The sequence below is a fragment of the Phocoena phocoena genome, chromosome 13, assembly GCF_963924675.1.
Source record: "Phocoena phocoena chromosome 13, mPhoPho1.1, whole genome shotgun sequence".
NCBI classification, from domain to species: Eukaryota; Metazoa; Chordata; class Mammalia; order Artiodactyla; family Phocoenidae; genus Phocoena; species Phocoena phocoena.
The window spans coordinates 17,932,249-17,944,345 of record NC_089231.1 but is presented as its reverse complement, the minus strand read 5'-3'; the positions used below and the strand labels follow the sequence as shown (position 1 = coordinate 17,944,345).

Here is a 12,097-nt window from a genome sequence, read left to right as displayed (position 1 = left end):
TCTGGCTCTATACAAACTAAATTTCTGGACTGTGCTGACGATGAGAAAGAGAAGTTATAGGGTTACCCTTACTTGTCCTAAAATCTCAAGTCTTAAAGTTCTTGTTTACTGTCATTGCACGGCCACCAACCCTGGCAGTCTTGTGGTTATATTTACCACCTGTTGACCTGTTGTCTCCATGTACCATGCTGGAGCCTTAAAGAATAAAACATATTCCCTTCCTGCTTCATATTTTCTGTTAGCACCCTGTTTCTCATTGCCTTTAGGGCTCTCACCTTAACTGACCTTTTAGCCTCATTTTTGCCTTTGCTACCCACTTCTGTAGCTACATCAGGATCCTTTAGCATATTGTCCTGTCTTCCTTGAATTTTTTTTCACTTTTTGTCATTCCATGGTAAATTCTCATATATACTTTAAGATGCAACTCAAATATTCCCTTTCCATGAGGTTCTTTTTGACATGTGCTCTCTTCCTCACCCCATCCCAAGCAGACTTAATTGATTTTTCTTCAGATGCTCACTGTATTTTCACTTAAAAAATCTATATTTTCCACAAAGCTCTACGTTTCTCTAAATTCCTTGAGTTTTCCCCTTTTCATTTTTATCCCCTTTACCTAGCACAACCATCATTCCAAAAAAAAGTCGAAGACTCTTCCCTCCTTGTCCTTCCCTATGTTCAATGCCCCCCCTCAAAAAAAAGTTGATTTTCTCCCCATTTATACCATCTTTATTTTTTAAAAAATCTAGATCATTGGTTTTCAAACATTTGAAACAAAGTGGTATCCTTTCTTCAAATAAAAAGCACAGCATACACTGTGCTTGCGCACGCACTCCCACAGATGAAAAGGTAAAGTTGGGGACTTTGAAGGGCTCCGTTTTCCTCCTGGCACTTCTAGGGAACTTGTAAGGGCTCCAAGAAGTAAGGTTTGCTACTTTAGAAAGTAGAAAGTTTTGCACTGGCCTTGTTGCTATGTCTGTTTTTGAGTCCTTCCACATCATTCTTCATGTTGTTTCAGGAGAGATCTTTCTAAAACACAAATCAAATTATTTCTCATGCTTATATTTTGTTAATGAGTCCCCATGGCCTCACCTCACATGTGAGCTTCTTGGGAGGTAAGGGTGTCTCCTTCACTTTGTGTCACCTGGTATGGCTAGTTCTTGGCACGGGCTTGGTATGTAGTAGCCTGGGTGTTGAAGAGAATGAGGGAACTTGGCCCGGTTACTCATTTTCTTCATATTTGTGGCTTTGCTTTACTCAGATGGGCAGTGCCAACCCCTTTCTTATTCAGATCCCTCCCATCTTTCAGGCCCAAATCTTCACTCCCTGTTTCAAAGCTGTCCTTAGCTTTAGCAGCTTTTATCAGTTTACCTTTCTTTGATTTCTAAAGCAAGTTACTGTGGTGATAAAGAACAACATGCTGATTTATTTAGTGCACTTTTTTGTTACCGCTTGGTGGTATAACCTCTGTCTGGGTAATCCTAGCAACAACAACAAAAGCCATAAATGGTTTCAAAGGTACTTTCTTATCCAGGAGGATATACTTTACCCCGTTTTGAGATATATACGTTGGGTTTCTCAATCAGCCAGAGGTCATTATTTTAAGTTTATGCTTTAGTACAGTTGTGTGTCAAGACAGATTTGCCTTTGTTTCTCAACATGTTGTAGGTTGAACAATAAATCTTCGTTTTATTGTGTCTTCTGAAACCAAAATTGCTGTTGAGTCAGCTCATAGCCTGCAAATCAAACAGAAATCTTTGAAAAAGTACATGCAATGAATTAAAAGTATTAGGTGTGATTTTTACCTTGGATGTGTTTCAGGTTCTGGTTGGGAAAGAGGAATAATAAAGCTTTATCCCCTTACATTAATATTCTATTGCTATAGTATACTTCCTAATTATGTTTTCTGTTTCTTGTGTATTTTTCAGTGAGTGTGTTTCCTCTATTGCTTTCAGAATTGTTTATAATTGCATTTCATGTGAGAGCAGTTTTCTTAAAACAAAACAAAACAAAAAGAAAGTGCTAACTAGGAAAAATGTATTTCATCCCATTAAAAATAACTATCAAAACTTATGTTACCAAATGACTATTATATTTGTATTCAGGCTTGAAGACATTTTCTTTATTTTTAACTATATTTTTCATTTCTCTAATTGCTCTGTGGCCTTTATTAAACTACCTTGTTTTTGATAAATTGAAATGATCTCTATTTAGATTTAGGGATAAATACCTTCACTATTTCTTATAGGAAGGCTTTTCTCTGAGACATCTATAATGTTATATTTTATATTTTTGATGTTATTGGGGAAGGAAAAGTGGATACTGTGTCTTTAATGGAAAGCAAAAGGTTATCTTTCTCTGGCCTTTGTGTGTATGTGCTGATGTGGATGTAGGCAGCCAGACAGGCAATGTGTGCAGAGAGACTAGGGAACTGGCTGCGGATCGATAGACGTGGTGTGAAGTGAATTAATGCGAGGCAGACCGTCTGTCTGTCATAAGGATTGCGGGGAATGCGGAGCGGTGTGGTCAGTCAATGAGGAGATCTGCTTCCAATAAATTCAAGCCTGCTGCCTGAAAATAAATTCTAGATATGCACCCCCTCCCTTCCTTATTGTGAAATTTTACTTTATTCAAAGTAAATGTATGTATCAGATTCTTGCCTCATGTACTTTAATTGGACCACTGGAAAACCACAGTTGGGAAAAACTGATGAAATAAAAATACCTGCTATTCTTTTAGATCCATTTTTCAGTCTCAGTGGAAATCTATATTTTAATGGGAATCAGAAATATAATGTTTGTTAATATTTGTAAATATTCTGGTATACATTTTTCTTTCTGAGTCCTAGGAATATTGTTTAACACTTCCCTCTAATCTCCAATAAAATAATAATGAATTTAAATGGTTTTATATTGCAGTACTGGTTAAAGTGCTGTGTTTTAAATGTTATTCTATTAAAATTTAGGATTTAGTCTTTGATTGTTAAGTTAATCACATGACAGTGAAGTCTTCTGAGTTCACATTATTAATCATTACTCAGATATTATTAGCCAATAGGAAAAAAATGTTTATAAAGGTATTGGGTTGACCAAGAATTTCCTTGGGATTTTTCCATAACAACGGAAACCCAATAATTTACAAGCTTTTGAAAGATAAATCTTATAATAATGGACCTGATTTTACAGATGGGAAGAGGCAAGTGCAGTTTTATCTCATTGATTTTGAAAACTGTATTTCCATATTTACATTAAAAATGTTTTTCTAAGGTGATTAAAAATATTGCATACAAATGGGACAGTTGTCTATATACATCTCTCACAATGAATAGTGGTCTAAGTATTTAGAAATCTCGATGGCGTGAAGATCTCATCATACTCTTCCCTGTCCTCTGTTTCTTACTTCTGCTGCTGCCACAGCCAAGCCTCCTTCCTTTCTCTGCTGTGTCCAAACTTACTGATAACAGTTTTCTCCTCCATTCCATTTTTTCCTTGTTCTCCTTCTGATTCACAGTGTAGAACCCATTTATACCTATTGTCTTTATAATGTGTTTTCATTTTTTTTATTTTGTGAATCTGGATTTGGTTTTTTAAGTACCTCACATTTTCCCATGACTTCTTTGTATCTTTTTTTATTGTATCTCTTTGTTGCCCCTTTTTATTGTATGTCTTTCACCAAAGCACACTTACTATTATTTTATAGTATATTTAAATAGCATAATTTGTGTCATGGGATTGAAGGTATTGAGTTCTATTCACGATGCATTTATTGAATCTTTATGAGATGTTCTTTACTGCCAAGTATTTTGTGGATATTCAGAAAATGAATGTCTTAGATTTTATGGCATAGTTTGACAGATAAGATCACTTGCATCAAGTACATAAGAAAATAGCAAAGAACTGCCATATATTTAATTGACAGTGCTTATAATCTTGATTATCAATATGCAAGAAACTGAAGCCTCCATGTTGATGTCCTAATATTTCTCAGGAATATTTCATCATCTTACTGATAGTGGAGAGTGATGAGGTGACTTTTATGTTTCAAAAAGTTTAGTTTTTTAATACCAGGAAGAAAGTGATACATTTTTTTTCTGGTCATTGTGTTTCATTGCAAATAGCATTGTATTGTGGCATAACCTCAATTCTTTTTAGTGACAGTGATGTAGTACCTTCTATTGTATCTTTTTTTTAAAGTTAGGTTTATTGAGTATAATTTATATGTAGTAAAATTCACTCTTTTTAGTGTACAGTTCTGTGAATTTTTAACAAATGTAGATAGTCATATTTCTACTCCCACGATTAAAGTATAGATGATTTTCTTTATTCTAAAATAGTTGCTTAGACCATTTTGTAGTCAGCCTTCCTATCACACCCCGAGCCTCTGGCAATCACTGATTTGATTTGTATCCTATAGTTTTACCTTATGCAGAATGTCTGCTGTCTATTATGTCTGCCTATTATAAGATAGTAATGTAGCATGTAACTAAATACTGTGGAGGTTAGAAATATGGAGGTTATGGCTGGGAATTTAAAAAAATGTTTCTTTTTTTTTTTGGCAGGTAATGATTACCATGCTTAGAAGGGTTAAATAATGGGTTTTGCTCATCTTTTACCATAACTTTATAGTCCAAAAGTTCAAAAGGAAATCTTCTATCATTTCCTTAAAACAAACTTATTAAAATTAGCTTCAAATGATCTATGCCATTTGTATTTGATTGTAGTAATTTGGCCTTTCCATTCTCAGTATCTCTTACCTTTATATCTTCCAACAAAGGTTGGAATCCTAGGTACTTTGTTATCATGACAATGCCCAGTTAGACTTCAAGTTAAGATATTTTAGCTGATCCTTAAAAATGGAAATATATAGAATTTTGAAGTAACCAAATCAATCTTTTTGTATTGATTTGTAAACAAAATAACCCAGAGAATTTGACTATAAGAACTAACAGAATGAGTTACAAATATGGTCAAAATCAAGAATATAGTTTAATTTTTTAAATTAAAAAGGGAACATTACTCCTTCCTGACACAAGAAAAACATTCAGGGTGAATTTGTTTTCTTATTGCATAAGTGTTCTATGTGGCCCTTGTCTCCCTGTTTTCTTCAGCTACACGGCAGAAATGATACCAGAAGAGTACACAGAAGCGGTATGGATTTCTTGGTTGATCTGGAATGGTAGAAAAGCAAACTTTTTTTTTTTTTTTGTGGAACGCGGGCTTCTCACTGTTGTGACCTCTCCCGTTGCGGAGCACAGGCTCCGCAGGCTCAGCGGCCATGGCTCACGGGCCCAGCCGCTCCGCGGCATGTGGGATCTTACCGGACCAGGGCACGAACCCGTGTCCCCTGCATGGGCAGGCGGACTCTCAACCACTGCACCACCAGGGAAGCCCCAAACTTTATAAAAACAGCTTCTTTGAGATATAATTCATATGCCATTAAATTCACACTTAAAACGGTACAATCCAGTGGCTTCTGGCATATTCTGAGTTGTGCAGCTATCACCAGCATCAATTTCAGAACATTTTCATTACACCAAAAAGAAACTATAGACTCATTAGTATAACTAGATGGAGTCATGCAACATGTGCTCTTTTGTGGCTGGTTTCTTTTACTTAGTGCTTCATTTCCTTGTATTGCTGATTAATATCCCATTGTATGACTTTATCACAATTATCTATTCATCAATAAATTGTGATATATTTATACATTTATTCATCAGTCTTTGGACATTCAGATTGTTTATACACTCTGGCTTTTATGGGTAATGCTGCTGTGAACATTCCTGTACAAATCTTTGTGTGGACATATGTTTTCATCCCTGGCAGTGGAATTGCTGGGTCACAGGATAACTCTATGCTTCACCTTTTGAGGAACCACCAGACTGTTGACTGTAGAGTGCTGAGAGTGCTTTATATAGTCTAGGTGCTAGTCCCTTGTTGGGTATGTGATTTGTGAATCTTTTCTCTTAAGTCTGTGGCTTGTCTTTTTAACCTTATAATAGGGTCATTTATAGAGCAAAAGTTCTTAATTTTAGTGAAATCCACTTTACCAGTTTTTCCTTTTATGGATTGTGCTTTTGGTGTCCAGTCTGGCCTCAGGTACCAAAGATTTTCTCCTACTATTTTTTTTTTAAGTTTTATAGTTTTATGTTCTACATTTAAGTCCATGATTCATTTTGAGTTGATTTTTAAATAAGGTGTGAGCTGTAGTTCAAAGTTCATATTTTTTGTGTGTGGATATCCAGTTGTAGCAGCCCATTTGTTGAAAAGGCTATCTTTCCTCCATTGATTTGCTTTTTGCACCTCTGTCAAATAACATTGGACATGTTTGTGTTTGTCTTTTTCTGGTTTTCTATTCTGTTCGCTTAACCTAAAACCAAATAGTTTTAATAATTTTAAATGATAAGTCTTGAATGGGGCTGGCTGATTTTTCCTACCTTATTTTTTTTTCAAAAATTCTTGTAGCTATTCTAGTTCCTTTGTCTTTCTATATAATTTTAGAAATATTTGGCTGTATGTACAAAACATCGTGCTGGGATTTTGATAGGAATTACATTAAACCTGTATACAGAAAATTGATATCATTATTACTATGTAGAACCTTTCAACCTATGAACATGGTATGTCTCTCCATTTCATTTATTTATACCTTCGATGTTTTGTCAGTGTTTTGTAGGTTTCATCTACTTTTTTTTTTGTATTTACGTCTTTTCAGTCTTTTTTTACAGTATTTCAGTCTTTTTTGAACCAGCGTTACTAGTATTTTTCTTTTAAGTTTAGGTGTCCACGTATTCATTGTTAACATATAGAAATATAATTAAGAATTTTTTTCTTGTATTTTGCAGCCTTGCTATACTCACTTATTAATTTGCTTATTTTTTGTAGATTCATTTAGATTTTCCACATAGACAGTTATTTTTTCATTGAGTAGGATTACCTCATCCATTCCAAACTGTACGTGTTTTCTTTTCTTGCTTTATTGCACTGGCTAGAAATTTCCAATGCTGTGGGGTTTTTTTGTTTTGTTTTGTTTTGTTTTTACATCTTTATTGGAGTATAATTGCTTTACAATGTTGTGTTAGTTTCTGCTATATAATGAAGTGCTATATGTATACATATATCCCCATATCCCCTCCCTCTTGCACCTCCCTTCCACCTTCCCTATCCCACCCCTCTAGGTGGTCACAGAGCATTGAGCTGATCTCCCTGTGCTATGCAGCTGCTTCCCACTAGCTATCTATTTTACATTTGGTAGTGTATGTATGTCAATGCCACTCTCTTACTTCATCCCAGCTTCCTCTTGCCCCTCCCTGTGTCCTCAAGTCCATTCTCTACGTCTGCGTCTTTTTTCCTTTCCTGCCCCTAGGTTCATCAGAACGATTTTTTTTTTTAGATTCCATATATATGTGTTAGCATATGGTATTTGTTTTTCTCTTTCTGACTGACTTCACTCTGTATGACAGACTCTAGGTCCATCCACCTCACTATAAATAACTCAATTTTGTTTCTTTTTATGGCTGAGTAATATTCCATTGTATATATGTTAAATAAGAGTGGCATTGTGGACATCTTTACTTCATTCTTGATCACAGAAGGAAAGCATTTAGCCTTTCACTGTTAAGTATAATGTTAGCTGCAGATTTTTAGTAGGTGCTTTTATTAACTTGAACAAGTTCCTCTCTCTCTTCTATTTGTATTTTTCTGAGGGTTTTTTTAAATCATGAATTGGTGTCAAATTTTATCAAGTTATTAACATGTTCATATGATTTTTTTTCTTCTTTAACCTCTTAATATTTTGGTTTACATTGATTGATTTTTTGAATTAATGTAAGGATCGTGTTACACTGATTCAGAAATCAATGTAATACTTATATTTTGTCAAGGATTTTTGAGACTATATTCATGAGAGATATTGATTTGTAGTTTTATTTTTTTTTTGTTTGTACAGTTGGCCCTTGAACAACATGGGTTTGAACTGAGTGGGTTCATTTATATGTGGATTTTTTTCAGTAGTAAATACTACAGTACTACATGATCTGTGGTTGGTTGTATCCATGGATATGGAGGGCCAGCTATAAGTTACACCCAGATTTTTGACTACACAGAGGTTTGGTGCCCCTAACCCCTGCATTGTTCAAGGGTCAACTCTATTTTCTTTTTTTCTGCCAAGATATATAGGATTTTATAACCCTTACTTTGTTTTGGAAAGCATCGATCAAAGAACCAGTTTCAGCATAGATACTTCTTGGTCTTTCAACCTTGGTTACTTTGAGATATCCACGTTTGCTTCTTAAGCTCTGTTCCAAAATACTGAATGCCCTCAGTTGAACAGTTGTCTAGTATAGCCCAAGAACACCATGGAGGACTTCACAGTAATTATACTCAATATCATGTGATTCCATGACTTCTCATGCTTGTGCTGTGATATTCTGTCATGCCTCCTATCCTGCCCTGAGCAACTCAGTCCCTGGGAGGACTTACTGGTAAAAGGATATTGGGGTTGAAATCGGAAGATCTACACATCAATACTAGTTCTTGAATTTAGTAGCTGTGTTATGCCGAGCAAGTACTTGACCTCTCTGATTAAATGAGATAAATTTAAATGGATTTATAAACTTGTTACACATAAATACTAGCTTTATTTTCATGGAATCCATTAATTTAACAGGAAAGGAAAATACTAATAATAAAATGATTGTTGCCATCTAAACTGTTCCTTAATATCATTTCCCTGTTTCTCTGATCATTTTCAAAATTATCAACTGTTAAGCATGGAATGAGACTGAAAGATTTCAGAGATTTATAGTTTGGTTTAATGATCTGAAACAATGATCTTTGATTTTGTGCTTAAGCAGTAAGTCTGTAGAAATGTGGCATTTACCTTCTTATCTCTTCTTTGTGATGATTTTACTGATAACCATCTTTAATCAAATAATTAACATAATATTATTTTTCTAGTAATTCCCCTTTATTTTAAAATTTTATCTTGAAAACCTAACAACAAAAGTGATGCTGTAAAGGGATGGCCTTTGTCATTTTTTGTTATTGAGGACCATTCATTTAGCACTGTTCATTCTTTTGTTGGAGCAATACTGAATAAAGTGGTTGCACTAAAATGACGTTCTCCTCCCCAAATTTAAATTGTTAGGCCTTGGAACTACCTACTGGTAGGTCTACTTCTGGATCATTCATGGTGGTTAATGACTAAGATTCTTCCTCTTGGTGCCTTTCATAAACCTGAGGCAGCAAGGTTGAATTTCATATAGAAATTCAGTTAATGCGTCTTGGAAGAAAAGAAATCCTGGAATATTTGTAGCTTCTGGTTTTAAAAATATTGTGTTGGATTTTATATGTGCAGTTATTGAAGTACTTATTAAGAAGATTTGATTAAAATGTTCAACTCCTGAAGTAAGTTCCAGTGGGTGACATTTTTATATACCATGATTGAGCAATACCTCTTGGTAACCATGTGTAAAACATTGGACACCCCCACCTATCCATTGCCTAATTAGATGCAAATTGACAACAAAATATAGGCATTCTCCTCTTTTTGAAAGTTTGCTTTACAACCCTTCACTTTTATGAAAGATTGTCGTTAGTACCTGTTTTTGCTGATTGAAAGATAGCTAAAGAGGATTTTCGCTTTTATGAAAAAAGACAAAAGGCAATAATAGCACTCAGCGTTTGTTTAGCAGTGAGCTGTTATAGAGCCAGGCACACCAAGAGCGGCTTAGAGTGGCACCACCAAGCTCCTTCCCTGGGAACTAGCTCAGCATCTCAGCATCAAGCTGCCATTGGTTTGAATTGTGTCTGTGAGCATCTGTGCTTTGTCTTGAATTCTGTGCATTTGTTAGGAAGATGTGTCCTAAGGTGATTGCTTCTTTGCTTTATATCATTCTGGCTTACAAAAGGTTTCACAGCAGTGCTCTACTTTCAGATAGTGGAGGGGGGGAACCTATGTATCATCAAAGATGGGAAAATAGGTAAGTAAGGAAAAGACCTTTGTATGAACTTTCAAATTCTCAGGTGGTTTACAGAATGGAAGTTTTTGGTGCCCTGATCTAGTTCACCTGTCTGCTTTCAGTTAGGTTCTTTCAGTTCCATAATTATCTGACCTCATATCTAATTCCTTCAGAGACAGAGAGATATTATGCTCTTGGGGCAATGCATTTCAGGTCTTTTACACAAAATCAGAACACAAATCCCTCTTTTGTCATCATCCTTCTTCCCAACCCCCAAATTATAAGCAAACTAATATTAAAGAGAAGTAAACTTTTAAAATAGTCCTTCACTCTCTAGGTTTTTTTCTCCCTCTTTTTAGCATACTTATGTCTAAATTTGCTAAGGTAACTGTAGCAAAAACATTGAAAGGAATCAAGTAAAACTGTAATTTACTTCATCATTTTTCTGTTTCCAGATCTTAGTTAAAAGTCAGTATAGTTTGCATCCATGTACATATATATATATATATATATATATACATATATATATAAAGCAATAGAACACACATGAATATTTTGTTCATTAATTTCTGTCTCTCCCTAATTTTGGTGAATATATTGTATTTTTTTTTAACATATTGCATTTGCATCCAGTAAGTCAATTAAAATGCTTTAAGAGTTTTGGTCCACCTTTCTTTTTTTTATATAAATTTATTTATTTTATTTATTTATTTTTGGCTGCGTTAGGTCTTCATTGCTGCGAGGGGGCTTTCTCTAGTTGCGGTGAGCAGGGGCTACTCTTCTCTGCGGTGCACGGGGCTTCTCATTGCTGTGGCTACTGTTGCGGAGCACGGGCTCTAGGCGCATGGGCTTCAGCAGTTGTGGTTCGCTGGCTCTAGAGCGCAGGCTCAGTAGTTGTGGCGCACGGGCTTTGTTGCTCCACGGCATGTGGGATCTTCCTGGACCAGGGCTCAAACCCATGTCCCCTGCATTGGCAGGAGGATTCTCAACCACTGTGCCACCAGGGAAGCCCCACCTTTCTTTTAGTTTTTAAAAACTAATCCTGTGCTTCCCATTTGTTTTAGCTGGGGTCTCAGCAGAAGCCATGCAGACTATTACCACTGCTCCTGATGCCTCAGGGCCAGAAGCCAAAGTCCAAGAGGAAGAGCACGACCTTGTGGATGATGACATCACCACTGGTAACCATGATATCTTTAACGTCCAGTATTGGAAAATGCTTTTAGGTCGTTTACAGTGGGGTTAAATATGTTGATGGAAAGGATGGAAACTTGCACTGATGGAGTGTTTAGTTTTTGATACCCTTTAGTGCCCTTTTTGATATTGAAGTAGAAAGAAGCAGACTGTTTATTTGGTCCAGGTTTGCTCATTGTTGCTATAACAGTGAACCTGCTAGATGTGCATTTGATTTTCTGAGAACCTTCTAATTCAGAGGCTAGGATCATTACTAAAGCCTTGGAACATGTAGAGGAATACACTTATTGTGTTATGAAAAGTTTTGCAATTATAGTAGGGTAAACTGAATATATCAAAGTTGTAATAGCAATTTATGCAACACAGGCTACATGAGGAAACTTACAGATACTCTTTGTACCTGTACTATAGAAATGAATGCTGCTTTTTCAAATTACTTACATTGTTTGGGTATTCAACATTCTTATCTGTATTATTTATCACCTGATCAGGCATAATGTAAAATTTATGAAAGCCGTACACTGCATATGTTCAGCCTATCTTTTTATAGGCTTAAAGCAGTTTCAATTACTGGATCTCCAAATGCATTCAGCTCAATTTCTTTCAATGAACGGAGGATAAAAACAACCTAGTATAAATATTTTTATTGGTATTAAGAATGATAAACTCTTATTTTTGGTGCGTATGGTTAAAATGTAAAATCTGACCATATAAATCTACAACTATTGTGAAGCAAGAAGCATTAACTTAATAGTAATCAATAATTTGAAAAGAAGCATGCCCAGTAAATATCAGTAAAATTTTTAACAATAATTAAAGGGAGGAAAAAAAACCAAAAAACAAAGGGAAGTTGTATTTTTTTTCCTCTCCCTTTTTCCTTTTAAAGCTCTGTTGTGTAGCAGGTTCTTTACTGTTATCACCTGACTGCCCTTAAATTTCTTTCACTGG

The 12,097-nt window shown here is 35.3% G+C and overlaps 1 protein-coding gene across 2 annotated transcripts in view; it reads left to right on the top strand.

Annotated features, from left to right (window-relative positions):
- WDR7 (WD repeat domain 7) overlaps window positions 1-12,097 on the top strand; it is a 351,427-nt gene that overhangs the window by 125,440 nt on the left and 213,890 nt on the right. For both annotated transcript variants that reach the window (XM_065889408.1, XM_065889409.1), the window contains one exon: window positions 11,023-11,136. In XM_065889408.1, the coding sequence (XP_065745480.1) occupies window positions 11,023-11,136 (114 nt within the window). The remainder of the gene's footprint in view (window positions 1-11,022; window positions 11,137-12,097) is intronic.